Raw genomic sequence first — 19,575 nt, 5'->3', positions numbered from 1 at the left:
CTACCAAGGGAATTCTCTTCGATTATAATCACAGCCGTATATATTCCCCCCCAAGCAGACACATCAATGGCTCTGAACAAACTTTATTTGACTCTTTGCAAACTGGAATCCACATATCCTGAGGCTGCATTCATTGTAGCTGGAGATTTTAACAAGGCTAATCTGAAAACAAGACTCCCTAACTTGTATCAGCATATCGATTGCGCAACCAGGGCTGGCAAAACCTTGGATCATTGCTATTCTAACTTCCGCGATGCATATAAGGCCCTCCCCCGCTCTCCTTTCGGAAAAGCTGACCACGACTCCATTTTGTTGCTCCCTGCCTACAGACAGAAACTAAACAAGAAGCTCCCGCGCTGAGGTCTGTTCAACGCTGGTCCGACCAATCTGATTCCACACTCCAAGACTGCTTCCATAACGTGGACTGGGATATGTTTCGTATTGCGTCAAACAAGAACATTGACGAATACGCTGATTCGGTGAGCGAGTTCATTAGAACGTGCATTGAAGATGTCGTTCCCATAGCAACGATTAAAACATTCCCAAACCAGAAACCGTGGATTGATGGCAGCATTCGCGTGAAACTGAAAGCGCAAACCACTTCTTTTAATCAGGGCAAGGTGACCGGAAACATGACCGAATACAAACAGTGTAGCTATTCCCTCCGCAAGGCTATCAAACAAGCTAAGCGTCAATATAGAGACAAAGTAGAATCGCAATTCAACGGCTCAGACACAAGAGGTATGTGGCAGGGTCTACAGTCAATCACGGATTACAAAAAGAAAACCAGCCCAGTCACGGACCAGGATGCCTTGCTCCCAGGCAGACTAAATAACTTTTTTGCCCGCTTTGAGGACAATACAGTGCCACTGACACAGCCCGCAACCAAAACATGCGGACTCTCCTTCACTGCAGCCGAGGTGAGTAAAACATTTAAACGTGTTAACCCTCGCAAGGCTGCAGGCCCAGACGGCATCCCCAGCCGCGCCCTCAGAGCATGCGCAGACCAGCTGGCTGGTGTGTTTACGGACATATTCAATCAATCCCTATCCCAGTCTGCTGTTCCCACATGCTTCAAGAGGGCCACCATTGTTCCTGTTCCCAAGAAAGCTAAGGTAACTGAGCTAAACGACTACCGCCCCGTAGCACTCACTTCCGTCATCATGAAGTGCTTTGAGAGACTAGTCAAGGACCATATCACCTCCACCCTACCTGACACCCTAGATCCACTCCAATTTGCTTACCGCCCAAATAGGTCCACAGACGATGCAATCTCAACCACACTGCACACTGCCCTAACCCATCTGGACAAGAGGAATACCTATGTGAGAATGCTGTTCATCGACTACAGCTCAGCATTTAACACCATAGTACCCTCCAAACTCATCATCAAGCTCGAGACCCTGGGTCTCGACCCCGCCCTGTGCAACTGGGTACTGGACTTCCTGACGGGCCGCCCCCAGGTGGTGAGGGTAGGTAACAACATCTCCACCCCGCTGATCCTCAACACTGGGGCCCCACAAGGGTGCGTTCTGAGCCCTCTCCTGTACTCCCTGTTCACCCACGACTGCGTGGCCACGCACGCCTCCAACTCAATCATCAAGTTTGCGGACGACACAACAGTGGTAGGCTTGATTACCAACAATGACGAGACGGCCTACAGGGAGGAGGTGAGGGCCCTCGGAATGTGGTGTCAGGAAAATAACCTCACACTCAACGTCAACAAAACTAAGGAGATGATTGTGGACTTCAGGAAACAGCAGAGGGAACACCCCCCTATCCATATCGATGGAACAGTAGTGGAGAGAGTAGTAAGTTTTAAGTTCCTCGGCGTACACATCACAGACAAACTGAATTGGTCCACCAACACAGACAGCATCGTGAAGAAGGCGCAGCAGCGCCTCTTCAACCTGAGGAGGCTGAAGAAATTTGGCTTGTCACCAAAAGCACTCACAAACTTCTACAGATGCACAATCGAGAGCATCCTGTCGGGCTGTATCACCGCCTGGTACGGCAACTGCTCCGCCCACAACCGTAAGGCTCTCCAGAGGGTAGTGAGGTCTGCACAACGCATCACCGGGGGCAAACTACCTGCCCTCCAGGACACCTACACCACCCGATGTCACAGGAAGGCCATAAAGATCATCAAGGACTACAACCACCCGAGCCACTGCCTGTTCACCCCGCTATCATCCAGAAGGCAAGGTCAGTACAGGTGCATCAAAGCTGGGACCGAGAGACTGAAAAACAGCTTCTATCTCAAGGCCATCAGACTGTTAAATAGCCACCACTAACATTGAGTGGCTGCTGCCAACACACTGACTCAACTCCAGACACTTTAATAATGGGAATTGATGTAAAATATATCACTAGCCACTTTAAACAATGCTACTTAATATAATGTTTACATACCCTACATTATTAATCTCATATGTCTACGTATATACTGTACTCTATATCATCTACTGCATCTTTATGTAATACATGTATCACTAGCCACTTTAAACTATGCCACTTTGTTTACATACTCATCTCATATGTATATACTGTACTCGATACCATCTACTGCATCGTGCCTATGCCATTCTGTACCATCACTCATTCATATATCTTTATGCACATATTCTTTATCCCTTTACACTTGTGTGTATAAGGTAGTAGTTTTGGAAATGTTAGTTAGATTACTCGTTGGTTATTACTGCATTGTCGGAACTAGAAGCACAAGCATTTCGCTACACTCGCATTAACATCTGCTAACCATGTGTATGTGACAAATAAAATTTGATTTGATTTGAGTTACACATGGAATGAACAAAACATACAGTCAATAATACAGTAGAAAAAAAGAAAACAAGGTCTATATACAGTGAGAGCAAATAAGGTCAACTAAGGGAGTTATAAGGCAATAAATTGGCCTTGGTGGCGAAGTAATTACAATATGGCAATTAAACACTGGAATGGTAGATGTGCAACAGATGGATGTTTAAGAAGAGATACTGTGGTGCAAAAGGAGCAAAATAAATAAATACAGTATGGGAATGAGGTAGATAGATGGGCTATATACAGATTGGCTATGAACAGGTGCAGTGATCTGTGAGCTGCTCTGACAGCTGGTTCTTAAAGCTAGTGAGGGAGATGGGAATCTCCGGCTTCAGTGATTTTTGCAGTTCGTTCCAGTCAGTGGCAGCAGAGAACTGGAAGGAAAGATGACCAAAGGAGGAATTGGCTTTGGGGGTGACCAGTGAGATATACCTGCTGGAGTGTGTGCTACGAGTGGGTGCTGCTATGGTGACAAGGGAGCTGAGATAGGGCGGGGCTTTACCTAGCAGAGACTTGTAGATAACCTGTAGCCAGTGGGTTTGGCGACGAGTATGAAACGAGGGCCAGCCAACGAGAGCATACAGGTCGCAGTGGTGGGTAGTATATGGGGCTTTGGTGACAAAACGGATGGCACTGTGATAGACTACATCCAGTAGTGTTGGAGGCTATTTTATAGATGACATCACCGAAGTCAAGGATCGGTAGGATGGTCAGTTTTACGAGGGTATGTTTGGCAGCATGAGTGAAGGAAGCTTTGTTGCGAAATAGGAAGCCAATTCTAGATTTAATTTTTGATTGGAGATGCTTAATGTGAGTCTGGAAGGAGAGTTTACAGTCTAGCCAGACACCTAGGTATTTGTAGTTGTCCACGTATTCTAAGTCAGAGCCGTCCAGAGTAGTGATGCTGGTTGGGCGGGCAGGTGCCTGCAATGATCGGTTGAATAGCATGCATTTAGTTTTTATTCACGTTTAAGAGCAGTTGGAGGCCACGGAAGGAGAGTTGTATGGCATTGAAGCTCATCTGGAGGTTAGTTAACGCAGTGTCCAAAGAAGGGCCAGAAGTATACAGAATGGTGTCGTCTGCGTAGAGGTGGATCAGAGAATCACCAGCAGCAAGAGCAACATCATTGATATACAGTAGAGAGAGAAAAGAGTCGGCCAGAGAATTGAACCCTGTGGCACACCCATAGAGACTGCCAGAGGTCCGGACAAAATGTCCTCCAATTTGACACACTGAACTCTATCTGAGAAGTAGTTGGTGAACCAGGCGAGGCGGTAATGATATAATTTAGGAGCCTGAGCGTGGCTGAGGTGCACCCTTGACCAGCTCGGAAACCAGATTGCATTGTGGAGAAGGTACGGTGGGATTCGAAATGGTCTGTGATCTGTTTGTTAACTTGGCTTAAGAATATTTTTGAAAGTCAGAGCAGGATGGATATAGGTCTGTAACAGTTTGAAGAGGGGGATGACAGCGGTAGCATTCCAATCTTCGGGGATCTCTGACGATATGAAAGAGAGGTTGAACAGGCTAGTAATAGGTGTTTCAACAGTTTTGCCGGATAATTTTAGAAAGACAGGGTCCAGTTTGTCTAGCCCAGCTGATTTGTAGGGATCCTTAGGTGCTCTTATTCTCCACGGACTTTACAGTGTACCAACACTTTTTGGAATTAGTGCTACAGGATGCAAATTTCTGTTTGAAAAAGCTAGCCTTAGCTTTCCTAACTGACTGTGTATATTGGTTCCTGGCTTCCCTGAAAAGTTGCATATCGCAGGGGGTATTCGATGCTAATGCAGAATGCCACAGAATGTTTTTGTGCTGGTCAAGGGCAGTTAAGTCTGGGGTGAACCAAGGGCTATATCTGTTCTTAGTTCTATGATTTTTGAATGGGGCATGCTTATTAATTTATGTTGGTGAGGAAAGCACTTTTAAAGAGCAACCAGGCATTCTCTACTGACGGGATGAGGTGAATATCCTTCCAGGATACCCGGGCCAGGTCGATTAGAAAGTCCTGCTCGCTGAAGTGTTTTCATTTGTGTGAGATTGAGGGCATCTAGCTTAGATTGTAGGACGGCCGGGGTGTTAAGCATATCCCAGTTTAGGTCACCTAACAGTATGAACTGATAAATGACTATTGTAGCTTGAAACAGCTGGAATATGGAATATCTACATAGGCGTACAGAGGCCCATTATCAGCAACCATCACTCCTGTGTTCCAATGGCACGTTGTGTTAGCTAAGCCAAGTTTATCATTTTAAAAGGTGAATTGATCATTAGAAAACCCTTTTGCAATTAAGTTAGCACAGCTGAAAAACTGTTGTCCTGATTAAAGAAGCAATAAAACTGGCCTTCTTTAGACGAGTCAAGTATCTGGAGCATCAGCATTTGTGGGTTCGATTACAGGCTAAAAATGTCCAGAAACAAAGCACTTTCTTCTGGAACTCATTTGTCTATTCTTGTTCTGAGAAATTAAAGCTATTCCATGCGAAAAATTACCAAGAAACTGAAGATCTCGTGCAACGCTGTGTACTACTACCTTCACAGAACAGCGCAAACTGTCTCTAACCAGAAAAGAAAGAGGAGTGGGAGGCCCCAGTGCACAACTGTCTAGTTTGAGAAACAGACGCCTCATAAGTCCTCAACTGGCAGCTTCATTAAATAGTACCCGCAAAACACCAGTCTCAATGTCAACATGTGACGAGGCGACTCTGGGATGCTGGCCGCCTTGGCAGAGTTGCAAAGAAAAAGCCATATCTCAGACTCGCCAATAAAACGAAAATATTAAGATGGGCAAAAGAACACAGATACTGGACAGAGGAACTCTTCCTAGAAGGCCAGCATCCCGGAGTCGCCTCTTCACTGTTGATGTTGAGACTGGTGTTTTGTGGGTACAATTTAATGAAGCTGCCAGTTGAGGACTGGCAGTTTGTAAGTAAGCAATTCGAATACGAATACGCACGTGACAAATAATATTTGATTTGATTTGAACCTTTTTAGCTAACCCTTTTCTAACCCTAACATAACTCCTGAACTTAACCCTAACCTTAACCCCTAGCCTAGCTAACGTTAGCCAGAATTTGTAACATATTGTACATTCAGCAACATATAATAAAAATTGTAATTCGTAACATATCATACGAAATGGGTCTTCGACAAACACAAATGAATACATACCATACGAAATGTAACATATCTTACTAAATAGAGTGTCCCGGAATTACGTATGTAATAATACGAAATTCTCTGAGACCAGATTGTTGTTGCTGGTCAAAACGCATGCACAGGAAAACAAGACCAGCACAATATGTTACACATACAGATGTGAATGTACACCCAAACAGTACAATACATACTCTCAGCATGCATGTTCATTAGTATGTCCTGTAAGTGTTACAGTATAGCCATAGAGAGGCTATGAGTAGTAGTGATTGTGTAGGGATCCAGCAGAGAGCTGCAGCACAGTAAGCTGCTTTAGACATCGCTACTGATTTAGAAACCTCTCCCTCCATTTACCTCCAAGGCATTAGAAGGCATCTGTGATTACAGTGAGTCTGCATTGCTGGACCAGCGCTCATAAAAAAAACAATTACCCTGGGCTTCTCTTTCTCTCTCTCTCTCTCCCGTTCTATTTCTTTCTATGTGTCCCTCCCTTTCTGTTGCTCACTTTCTTTTATGACCTTTTTATCCTGTCTCTCTCCGTTCCCCTGTCTCTTTCATTGTAATACTTCTGTTATCTCCAGCTCTCTGTGTATTGCTCTCTTTCTTTTGATTACTTTCTCTTTCATTTCCTCCTCTGTATTGCTTTCTCTCTTTCTATTACTTTCTATCTTTCCCTCTCTATGAATTGTGTTCTCCCTGTGCTCTCCCTAATGCCCTATTAATCCTCAGACAAATGACACAGCCTGGATCACATGTTTCTGCTGTTGTTCCTTCAGAGTTATTGAAAGTTACTGCACAGTACATGGCTAAAAAGCTATAATTTTACTGTAGTTGTCAATCTGCTGTTAGTGGCATTCTGTCAGAATGAGAATGAGGCAGATAAACAAAATGGCCCAACTAGCATTTCAAGCAAAGGCCTAAATTCAATTACATGTATTTGCTAATGCAACACAGGAACCAGATGTATTTTTCTATCTAAAATGTGTTGATGTGTTTGTTACTGTTTCCAATGCCCAAATCATCTCCTGTTGGCTCCAGCCTATCAACAACCTGTCACTAGCACTGATTGGGAAGAGCTGGGACAAGAAAACCACAGCTCATTTCATTTTTCTGAAATATTAAGTAGCAGAGATGTATCTGATTGCACTTGAGAAAGAGTCATTGTTCTGAGCTGGCCTGCTTGCGTATGACATCTGATCTCTCTCCAGAACACTCTAGTACAGATCAGGTGCCTCTTAATCTGTCTGTTCTGATGGAACAAACCCACTGAAATATGGAAAATACAATGGGAAAATACAATGGGCTGGGACATTTGGTACAGACATTATGAAACCATGTCTATGCTTGAATGTATGTTCTGATGGGACCATTCACATCCTAACGACGGAACCAACATTCTATGAATGATCCTATCACTTCCATTGAGAGTGCTGCGGCATGACTAAATCCCATGCACGTCACAGATGTCACTGAGGGAATCAGTGGTAGTTGCCCCACCTTTATGGAGTACCTAATAATTGACACAGAAAGTTAAAGTTCGGTGAACATGACATTTCCAAAGGGGGTTGCTTGCGTGTATGGTTTACAGTGAGCAAAGAAGGTGTATCCTAGTGTGTCAGCATCTCAACCCACAGCAGAGAGGGGAAAGGGGATATGGAATTTCCTCTAGCTCTAAAGAACACAAACGGAGCCAAGTGCCTGGTGGCTCACCTGCCCTTGCTCAGCTGCTGCCCGGCTACTGTGTGAAAATGAGCAGGATCCAGAGATTTCCCTATGATGGGACTTTGGAACCTCTGATATGGGCACCTTCCTGTTACCTTCAGTCACGCCTCAATTTCTAGGATACGTTTCCACTGTTTGTTTCTTAATCACTAACACTGGTGTCTTTCTCTGTCCATTTCTCCTGTCCCACCCTCTCTCCTCCTCTCTGTCATTCAGCGTCAGCCTATGCGGACCTGCAGTGGGAGCAGCAGCCCAGGCAGGATGGGAGCCACCCACCTCAGGACTACCCTCTCAGGGATCAGCCCCCCGTGGCTGGCTATGTCCCCCAGCCAGATTACATGGAGGGAGATGATGATCTCATCAAGCCCAAAAAGCTCCTTAATCCAGTGAAAGCCTCCAAAAGCCACCAGGAGCTCCACCGAGAGCTGCTCATGAGCCAGAAACGGTACAACTCCCACCCAACAGAGTCCCATACAAGATCTAAAACTAACAGCTGATTTAGCTTATTATCCAGCAATCTAGCTATTGGTATGATTTCAACACTTACACTGTGCTTGTTTGCATGTTTATGCATCTGTGTGTGCACACAGACAGTCAACCTGACACGTCATTCAGAATTCTCAGCCAAGCCCTCTGTAATGTCACATATACTTATATTATATCACAGATGGTGGATATTTCCGACTGTAATTCCCAATTATAGATTCATATGATATGATATTTTAGGCACATACCCATATCATGGCATTACGTAAATAAAGAAATACAGGATTTCCTGTGATCACTGTACATGCCTCAACATGTATGGATTTACATAAAAGGAGAAGTACATTCTAAAACATAAACATTAGTCATGAAAGGTCAGATGACAAAGGTGTAATCTAACTTCTCATTTATATAAGCCAAAGGTTTAAAAGGCTTAAAAAGGGTCATAATGATCTAAACAAAGTGTGATCGTAGGCAGCATTCCCATTTACCCTCTCTCTTACACTGCCCCTCTAAAATGCTTTCTGAAAGTGGTATTGGTCATCCACTCACAACATAAGCTAGTAAGTACACTTAAAAGTTCCAGAAATATTTAGCTAGCTACTGCAGCACTGGAAGTAAGAGGACTGTTCAAAGCAGCAGATGCCTCCCTTTAAACTAAGGAAGCAGGATATTTTCAGCATGCCAGGTTTGGGTATGGGGGATGGAAGGGGAAAAACACCCCCTATTTAAAATGTCTCAAATAGGAATTTTAAATGGGCTACAAAGAATCAGCTCTGTTTGGAGTTTGGTATGAAGAAAAACATGCCAGCATTTAGAAAAAATGTGCAAGTTCATCACATGTCCAGCTGTGATTGCAATAGTGGTGGGGTGAACAGAAAAGTGTGGTTCAACTTTATACTGCTGCTAAGCTATGGCAAAACAAACCAGTGATCATATATAGTTCATATTTGTGTTAACACCCAACGTTTTAACCAATCCTAGACTCAGTTGTTATTCTTTTACCCCTACGAATATGAAAAAAAATGCCATTCTAAATAAATACTGCACAGACAGTGTATGGCATATCAAATAGCAACTACCCAAACAGCAGTTTTTTCTCTCCATTGAAGCCTGTCGTCTGTCTCTCTTGATCAACATCTCTTTAATTAGCAGGCCCATTAGAAGCCAGTTGTTGCTAGGTGACAGCCCACCACGATCCTGTCCCTATCACTGAGTTGTTGGGATCTGGGCAAATCCCCATGGCTCCAGTACTCCAACCCTCCATGAAGTGACAGTGGGAACTCAGACCCTTAAGAGAGTGGGCAACAGAGGACCGTTTATGCCCCTCCAGCCCTGCTGTTTCACTGCCATTGAAGAGTAGGCCCATAGAAAACCAGGCTCTGGAAGTAAAAATGACATTCTGCTAGTGTTCTTCTTGTTTGTGTCATTATGCAGTCGGATTTCTCTTTATAATCATGGTTTTCAGTGATCATAAACATGAATCCTAATATTCTCCAATACGCAAGAAAAATGTCATTGTAGAATGCCTTAGAATGCCACAGAATGTCAAAGATTGCCATTGCGCGGAATCCCAATTTCCAGGAATATGGAATGCAGACAAATATCTCCCTTATCTACTCTTAACTTCCCTTTCTGTAATCTCTCTACAGTACGATAATTTCCCGACTTATCTGTGTGGTGTGTCTGACCTGTATCTGAACTTGTTTACTCTGTAGCATTGGTCAGTTAATCAGTCAGGCGCTAAATAGGTTATAATAACAATATCCTACAGAAGAGCCAGACCAATCAGTCATAACCCACTAGTCTACTAATAAATAATTCATTGTGAAGCAAATCTGGTAGAAAAGGACATGCATGTCATGTCGGCTGTCTGTCTATCTTCTAGTAATATGACTCTTATCGAATATATCCACATCCTAGTATTGATCTGACAGAGAGAAAGTCACAGTACACGAAAACCTGGAGTGTAATTAGTGTGAGAAATGGGAAGAATATAAAACATAAATGTTAATAGATAAATATAGCAGAACATTCAAGTCTAATTTACAGTATCCAATATCTTCCCACATAACAAATACTACAGTTTACTATAGAATACTATAGTACTTCATTTAGAATTCTATAGAGTTCTGTAGTAAAACTGTAGTACACCGTAGAATCCTATACTCCACACTGTAGTATCCCTCAAACATGTAGTGCATACTACAGACTTTTGTAGTATACTGTAGTGTACTATACTACACACTCTAGTATCCCTCGATCATGTAGTGCTGCTTACTTTAGAATTTTGTAGTATACTGTAGAATACTTTATTACACGCTGTAGTATCCCTCGATTGTGTGGTGCTTACTATATCATTTAGTAGTATACTGGAGAATACTATACACTGTAGTATCCCTATACTACACGTTGTAGTATCCCCCTCGATTGTGTAGTGCTTAATATAGAATGTTTTAGTATACTGTAGAATACTATACTACACACTGTGGTATCCCTTGATCACGTAGTGCTTACTTTAGAATGTTTTGATCGATTGGACTGCTAGCCAGCTTTACTGCTAGCTGCTAGCCAGAGGTGGTTACATGTACTTAAGTACATTCTTGGAGGATCTAATACTTTTCTAGTTACTCTCTGTGGGCTGCACTTGCACTCTTACTCAAGTAATTTCTGAAGGAAGTAACTTACTTTTTACTCCGTTCGTTACATTTTACCATATCACTTCAGTTACAGTGCCTTGCGAAAGTATTCGGCCCCCTTGAACTTTACGACCTTTTGCCACATTTCAGGCTTCAAACATAAAGATATAAAACTGTATTTGTTTGTGAAGAATCAACAACAAGTGGGACACAATCATGAAGTGGAACGACATTTATTGGATATTTCAAACTTTTTTAACAAATCAAAAACTGAAAAATTTGGCGTGCAAAATTATTCAGCCCCCTTAAGTTAATACTTTGTAGCGCCACCTTTTGCTGCGATTACAGCTGTAAGTCGCTTGGGGTATGTCTCTATCAGTTTTGCACATCGAGAGACTGAATTTTTTTCCCATTCCTCCTTGCAAAACAGCTCGAGCTCAGTGAGGTTGGATGGAGAGCATTTGTGAACAGCAGTTTTCAGTTCTTTCCACAGATTCTCGATTGGATTCAGGTCTGGACTTTGACTTGGCCATTCTAACACCTGGATATGTTTATTTTTGAACCATTCCATTGTAGATTTTGCTTTATGTTTTGGATCATTGTCTTGTTGGAAGACAAATCTCCGTCCCAGTCTCAGGTCTTTTGCAGACTACATCAGGTTTTCTTCCAGAATGGTCCTGTATTTGGCTCCATCCATCTTCCCATCAATTTTAACCATTTTCCCTGTCCCTGCTGAAGAAAAGCAGGCCCAAACCATGATGCTGCCACCACCATGTTTGACAGTGGGGATGGTGTGTTCAGGGTGATGAGCTGTGTTGCTTTTACGCCAAACATAACGTTTTGCATTGTTGCCAAAAAGTGCAATTTTGGTTTCATCTGACCAGAGCACCTTCTTCCACATGTTTGGTGTGTCTCCCAGGTGGCTTGTGGCAAACTTTAAACGACACTTTTTATGGATATCTTTAAGAAATTGCTTTTTTCTTGCCACTCTTCCATAAAGGCCAGAATGGTGCAATATACGACTGATTGTTGTCCTATGGACAGAGTCTCCCACCTCAGCTGTAGATCTCTGCAGTTCATCCAGAGTGATCATGGGCCTCTTGGCTGCATCTCTGATCAGTCTTCTCCTTGTATGAGCTGAAAGTTTAGAGGGACGGCCAGGTCTTGGTAGATTTGCAGTGGTCTGATACTCCTTCCATTTCAATATTATCGCTTGCACAGTGCTCCTTGGGATGTTTAAAGTTTGGGAAATCTTTTTGTATCCAAATCCGGCTTTAAACTTCTTCACAACAGTATCTCGGACCTGCCTGGTGTGTTCCTTGTTCTTCATGATGCTCTCTGCGCTTTTAATGGACCTCTGAGACTATCACAGTGCAGGTGCATTCATACGGAGACTTGATTACACACAGGTGGATTGTATTTATCATCATTAGTCATTTAGGTCAACATTGGATCATTCAGAGATCCTCACTGAACTTCTGGAGAGAGTTTGCTGCACTGAAAGTAAAGGGGCTGAATAATTTTGCACGGCCAATTTTTCAGTTTTTGATTTGTTAAAAAAGTTTGAAATATTCAATAAAGGTCGTTCCACTTCATGATTGTGTCCCACTTGTTGTTGATTCTTCACAAAAAAATACAGTTTTATATCTTTACGTTTGAAACCTGAAATGTGGCAAAAGGTCGCAAAGTTCAAGGGTCCGAATACTTTCGCAAGGCACTGTATATAGATTTATATTATGATATAGTCGCTGCCGGATGAAAACCTTGTAACTTCAAATTTTGTGATTTACATTAATATTATTTTTTACATGAATCGATACCATTGGTTCCCCTTTATGTCTTTATTAACGTTTCACGACACCTTGACCATTCAAAATAGTCCATTGGCTTTCAAAGTTGTCTGTCAAACCCCGTATCTCAACCACGGCTCTTGAAGTGAAGTGCACGTCTTCACTATTGAGGAGATTTTTGTTCGTAGGTTCTTAGCCAGATGCGATCAGAGGTAAGTTTCACTTTATTACCTTCGCCTTTGTAATATTATATATTTTTGGAGAAAGATAAATATTTCTCAAATAAACTAAAGAAAAATATAAACGCAACTTGAAACAATTTCTAAGATTTTACTCAGTTACACTTCATGTAAGTAAATCAGAGATTTTAAATAAATTAGGCCCTAATCTATGGATTTCACATGACTGGGAATACAGATATGCTGGTCACAGATACCTTAAAAAAGGGGCATGGATCAGAAAAGCAGTCAGTAGCTGGTGTGAAAACCATTTGCCTCATGCAGCGCAACACATCTCTTTCGAAAAGATTTGATCAGGTTGTTGATTGTGGCCTGTGGAATGTTGTCCCGTGGAATGTTGTCCCATTCCTCTTCAGTGGCTGTGCGAAGTTGCTAGATATTGGCAGGAACTGGAACACGCTGTCATGCACATCGATCCAGAGCATTCCAAACATGCTCAATGGGTGAAATGTCTAAGTATGCAAGCCATGGAAGAACTGGGACATTTTCAGCTTCCAGGAATTGTATACTGATCCTTGTGACATGGGGCGGTGCAAACATGAGGAGATGGTGGCGGATGAATGGCACGGCAATGGTCCTCAGGATCTCGTCACGGTATCTCTGTGCATTAAAATTTCCATCGATAAAATGCAATTGTGTTCGTTGTCCGTAGCTTTTGCCTGCCCATACCATAACCCCACTGCCACCATGTGGCACTGTTCACAAGGTTGATATCAGCAAACTGCTCGCCTACACGATGCCATGCACACTATCTACCATCTGCCCGGTACAGTTGAAACCGTGATTCATCTGTGAAGAGCACACTTTACTTGACCACTGAAGTCGGTTACGATGCCAAACTGCAGTCAGGTCAAGACCCTGGTGAGGACGACAAGCATGCAGATGAGTTTCCCTGAGTCCGTTCCTGACAGTTTGTGCAGAAATTCTTCAGTTGTGCAAATCCATAGTTTCATCAGCTGTCCGGGTGGCTGGTCAGACAATCCCGCAGGTGAAAAAGCCGGATGTGGAGGTCCTGGGCTGGCGTGGTTACACGTGGTCTGTAGTTGTGAGGCCGGTTGGACGTACTGCCAAATTATGATTATTTATTTATTACTTACATGATTCTTATCGGAATTCCTACCTTGATGTTTATTCCATGCTGAAAGGTGTCTGATTTGCAGACTAGTAACATGATTGATAGTGACATTTCAATATTGTTATTTGACTGTTTTATCACTTACCTGATCCTCTTGATATTTCCTTCTGAGTTAAAAAATAATTAAACATCACACTTGGTGTAAATCTTTTTAGTATGCATTCACCATCACATGTACTAGAAATTATAGTGAAATTAATTTTCATTCATGTTATTCATTTACCTTTTTATGAAATTGAGCACATTGATAGATATTAAGTCAACATTGAATAGGACCGTAGTTTAAACTGTACAACCTACACACACGCATTCAGAGGTAAGCTGGCAGGGTGTCATGCTTTCAATTAAGCATCTACATGTATCTGCTGGGCTTGGGTTGGCACTGCTTCTAGTGCTAAGAGGGGTATGGCTATGAGAGTCAAAGCCCAGAACAGGCCATCTGTGTTGGGCACCATGACAGAGAGAGAGCCCTTACAGCGCTGGGAGATCAGCCACACCACTGTGATGGGAGTGCAGGTCATCAACTTGAACCGTCTTTCTCACTCTTACTGAGTGGTCTCCATTTTCTCTGATTGCTGTTTCGCTACCTCTCTCGTTCACTCTCTCACTCTAGATAAGTATTTTTTGTGTCATTGAGCATTGATGTCTGAGGTGGTAGATGTAAGATGAAAGAGGGAAAAAAGCATGGACCACAACACAGAAAAAACACATTTGTTTCAAATGCCAATGCCGTTTACAATGCTGAGTAGTAAGAAAGGACTGTCTATTGATTTTAGAGCAGTGAGAAGGTATAGAGGAGTCAGAAGTCCCAGAGTATGTTATGAATAGGCCTATGGATGACAGCAACCAGAAAGTCATATAGTGGACTCAAATATCAGCCCTTTCACTGTGCTATTCTTGTCCTGTGCTTGGCGATCAAACTATACCTTCTACAGATGTTCTGGTAGTGTGTTTCTTTCATAAACTATCTACAGTACACAGGCTACTGCTATAATGTATGTATGTGTGTGTGTGTGTGTGTGTGTGTGTGTGTGTGTGTGTGTGTGTGTGTGTGTGTGTGTGTGTACACCGCTCTGACTTATTTGATGAGACAAAATTAACAAAAACACTAATCACACCTCAATAGCAGCCCTCCCTCTCTCTACCAAACAAAAAATATGGTGACTGCACCTCCCTAAGGGGGCCAAAGGCACTACATGAATTGAATTAGCAGTCTCAAAGAGGAGAGGTGAGAGGAGGGTTACAAAGAGAGCTCAACACTTTCTATCTTATCCTGAGTATAATGGCATTTCACTCTGAAGAGGTCTGATGTGAGATATTGGGGGGAGATATTGAATTAATTATTGATGAGTTTTAGAGGCCATATGCTGTGATTGAATAAACTCAAAGTTGATTAACAATTGAGAAAGATGGTTTTCTTCCTTTCGGATAAAACAAAACAAGGGTCCCACCACCAAACCTCAGCGGTGTGCTTCCTGCTGTCTTTTTCTGTCTAATAAGAAAACAGGATCCTAATTAATCTGGCATCACCATAGAGATTCAGAGACAAACACCGGTCTGTGGCTCACAAGTCCCGTAGCCCTTGTTAGGACTACAGGAGCATTTATGAGCAGGGAAATAAGCTTTACTTCTATGCAATTGTTATTTGCTAAAATGCAACATAATCCTTTTGCATTATATTTTTGTCATATTAATATAATTGAATCCTGAAAAAAAATCAATGGGTGAGCAGTGGTGTGTATTTATGGATGTCAAGGGGAGCCAGGTTTCCCAAAAAATTTGACCAAGAAAAAAACATTTTAAAAAACATACACAATAATTTTTTTGATCTCTCTGAGTTTGATAAATGTCCTTCAAATCGCAAGAGGCTGAATATACAGTATCTCACCGGAGAAAGCATCCGAACTAACAAAACAGTGCCCTCTCTGTCTCAGTATGTGTAGCCCATCTAGCTGACGCCGTCAGGTCAAAAAGGGTATGACACTGTTGTCAGCAAGCATTTGGCCTCTCTTGATAACAAAATATATCAAATATAGCCAATCAGTGTTGAGCTAAACTGAGTGAGCTCAGCTGTGAATAGTCCTGGCACACCAAAAAAAAAGGGAAGCCAGTTTGGATTTGGCTTCACACCAATCACATTACATCTGAAGCCAAATGTCATTGACAGAAAAAAACTTGAATTGTTGCGTCTCGTTGTGTTGCTGTCCTCAGGTGGCTAGCTAGCTAGCTAAAATCGGCCTTTTCTTAAATTAGACAGGAATATATATATAGGGATTTGGACTTGTGGTTTTACCTAATTCTCCATAGTAGCATCTACATGTGATTTATAACGCAGATTCTGATCAAACCATTAATTCATACATTGTGCCCCTGGCCAGAGAGGATGGAAGTGCAACATGTGGTTAGATGTACTAGGCTAATGTTACCTAGCTGGGCTGGCGCATCGTTGCCCATGAAAGGCAGTTAGGCTAGCGAGCAAGCATAGGAAAACAAAAACTAAAAGTATATACTGTGTGACCGAGTTATAGACCATTTAGCAGTGGTGTAAAGTACTTAATTAAGTTAAAATACTTTAAAGTACCACTTAAGTAGTTTTTTGGGGTATTTGTACTTTACTTTAATATTTATATTTTTGACCATTTTTACTATTACTTCACTACATTTCGAAATAAAATAATGTACTTTAACTCCATTCCTTTTCCCTGACACCCAAAAGTACTCATTACATTTTCAATGCTTGGCAGGACAGGAAAATGGTCAAATTCATGGAACTAATCAAGAGAACATCCCTGGTCATTCGTATTGCCTCTGATATGGCGTACTCACTAAACACAAATGCTTAGTTTGTAAATGATGTCTGAGTGTTGGGGTGTTCCCCTGGCTATCTGGTTTGCTTAATAAGGAATTTGTAATGATTTATACTTTTACTTTGACTTTTGACACTTATTTTAGCAATTACATTTACTTTTGATACTTAAGTATATTTAAAACCAGATACTTTTAGACTTTTACTCAAGTAGTATTTTACTGGGTCACTTTTACTTGAGTCATTTTCTATTAAGATATCTTTACTTTTACTTAAGTATAACAATTGGATACTTTTTCCACCACTGCCGTTTAGGGAACATAAAAGAGGAGGATGGTGTATGTGTTTCTCTACAAGTAGGCTGAGTCAACATGTTTTTTCTTTGCGCACACACACACACACACACACACACACACACACACACACACACACACACACACACATACACACAGAAATCAGTAACATGGACAGCCACATCATATTTAGCTTACGTTGATTGGAGTAAATCGTTATTGATATCTTTTAGTTGTAACTGTATTAGACTAAGCATAGGTGATTAGATGATGTTGAAACGTTGTAATGGTGCTGGAAGAGTGGCGGCAGCTCCTGTTTTCTTTGCAACTTGTGGTAACTCTGTGGTTCTAAATCAATAGTTATTTAGTGGTCTGAAAATGTCAGAAACATTAACTTGCTCTACCATGCTGTATGTCACGTAACTGTTTGTAGACTTCACCGGACAGATGTTGAATTTATTCTGCTCACTGTGTCTTCTTATTGTCTCAGCCATAGGCCTATACAGTTGAAGTCGGGAGTTAACATACACATATGTTGGAGTCATTAAAACTAGTTTTTCAACCAATCCACAAAATTCTTGTTAACTTCTTAAGCTATAGGGGGCAGCATTTTCACTTTTGGATAAATAGCATGCCCAATTTCAACCTCCTGCTACTCATGCCAAGAATATAAGATATGCATATTATTAGTATATTTGGATAGAAAACACTCTGACGTTTCTAAAACTGTTTGAATCATATCTGTGAGTATAACGTAACTTATGTAGCAGGCCCTGAAGACTAACCGTTCAGATTTTTTGTTTTTGAGGTCTCTGTCTGTTCAGTGAGTTCTCATTGGGAAACTATATTTCTTAGGAACTTGTTTTCAGTTCCTACCGCTTCCACTGGATGTCACCAGTTTTTGGAATTTGGTTGAGGTTATTCCTTTGAGCAATGAAGAAGTACGGCCATCTAGGAACTGCGTAACACTGTTGATAGTTGCGCAAAACTTGAAAAGTAGCTTGATTTGTTGTCTTCCTGTATTGAACACAGATAGACCTGTCTTCAATTTGATTGATTATTAACATTTAAAAATACCTAAAGTTGTATTACAAAAGTAGTTTGAAATGTTTTGGCAAAGTTTACAGACAAAATTTGAAATATTTTGTAGTGACATTGCGCAACTAGGCAGGGTAGCTGGTTAGAGCGTTGGACTAGTAACCGGAAGGTTGCAAGTTCAAATCCCCAAGCTGACAAGGTACAAATATGTCGTTCTGCCCCTGAACAGTCAGTTAACCCACTGTTCCTAGGCCATCATTGAAAATAAGAATTTGTTCTTAACTGACTTGCCTAATTAAATAAAGGAAAAATAAATAAACATTTGGAAGCTGTTTTTTTCTGGATCAAACGCGCCAAATAAATTGACATTTCGGATATATATGGACGGAATTAATCGAACAAAAGGACCAATTGTGACGTTTATGGGACATATTGGAGTGCCAACAAAAGAAGCTCGTCAAAGGTAAGGCATGTTTTATATCTTATTTCGTCGTTTTGTGTAGTGCCTGAAGGGTTGCAATATGCAAAAAAAAGCTACCCTCTTTGTTTACTGTTGTGCTATCATCAGATAATAGCTTCTTATGCTTTCAGCGAAAAGCCTTTTTAAAATCTGACATGTTGGCTGGATTCACAACGAGTGTAGCTTTAATTTAGTATCTTACTGTATATGTGTGATTTAATGAAAGTTTGATTTTTATATAATTTTATTTGAATTTGACGCTCTGCATTTCCCCTGGCTTTTGGTCAAATGGGACGCAAGCTTCCCCTATACCATAAAAAGTTAACAAACTACAGTTTTGGCAAGTCGGTTAGGGCATCTACTTTGTGCATGACACAAGTAATTTTTCCAACAATTGTTTACAGACAGATTATTTAACTTACAATTCACTATCACAATTCCAGTGGGTCAGAAGTTTACATACACTAAGTTGACTGTGCCTTTAAAGAAAACTCCATAAAATGATGTCATGGCTTTAGAAGCTTCTGATAGGCTAATTGACATAATTTGATTCAATTGGAGGTGTACCTGTGGATGTATTTCAAGGCCTATTTGCTTGACATGATGAGAAAAATGAAAGAAATCAGCCAAGACCTCAGAAAAAAATTGTAGACCTTCACAAGTCTGGTTCATCATTGGGAACAATTTCCAAACGCCTGAAGGTACCACGTTCATCTGTACAAACAATAGTACGCAAGTATAAACACCATGGGACCACGCAGCTGTCATATCGCTCAGGAAGGAGATGCATTCGGTCTCCTAGAGATGAACGTACTTTGGTGCGAAAAGTGCAAATAAATCCCAGAACAACAGCAAAGGACCTTGTGAAGATGCTGGGGGAAACAGGTACAAAAGTATCTACAGTAAAACTAGTCCTATATCGACATAACCTGAAAGGCCGCTCAGCAAGAAAGAAGCCACTCTTCCAAAACCGCCATAAAAAAGCCAGAC

General features: G+C 41.5%; 1 protein-coding gene across 2 annotated transcripts in view; it reads left to right on the top strand.

Moving 5' to 3' along the window:
* The window catches only part of LOC110494485 (protein FAM107B), a 52,212-nt gene that overhangs the window by 29,005 nt on the left and 3,632 nt on the right, over positions 1 to 19,575 (top strand). For both annotated transcript variants that reach the window (XM_036950542.1, XM_021569592.2), the window contains one exon: positions 7,916 to 8,144. In XM_036950542.1, the coding sequence (XP_036806437.1) occupies positions 7,916 to 8,144 (229 nt within the window). The remainder of the gene's footprint in view (positions 1 to 7,915; positions 8,145 to 19,575) is intronic.

This window comes from Oncorhynchus mykiss, chromosome 17, assembly GCF_013265735.2.
Source record: "Oncorhynchus mykiss isolate Arlee chromosome 17, USDA_OmykA_1.1, whole genome shotgun sequence".
NCBI lineage: Eukaryota > Metazoa > Chordata > Actinopteri > Salmoniformes > Salmonidae > Oncorhynchus > Oncorhynchus mykiss.
This window is presented reverse-complemented; position numbering and strand designations above follow the sequence as displayed.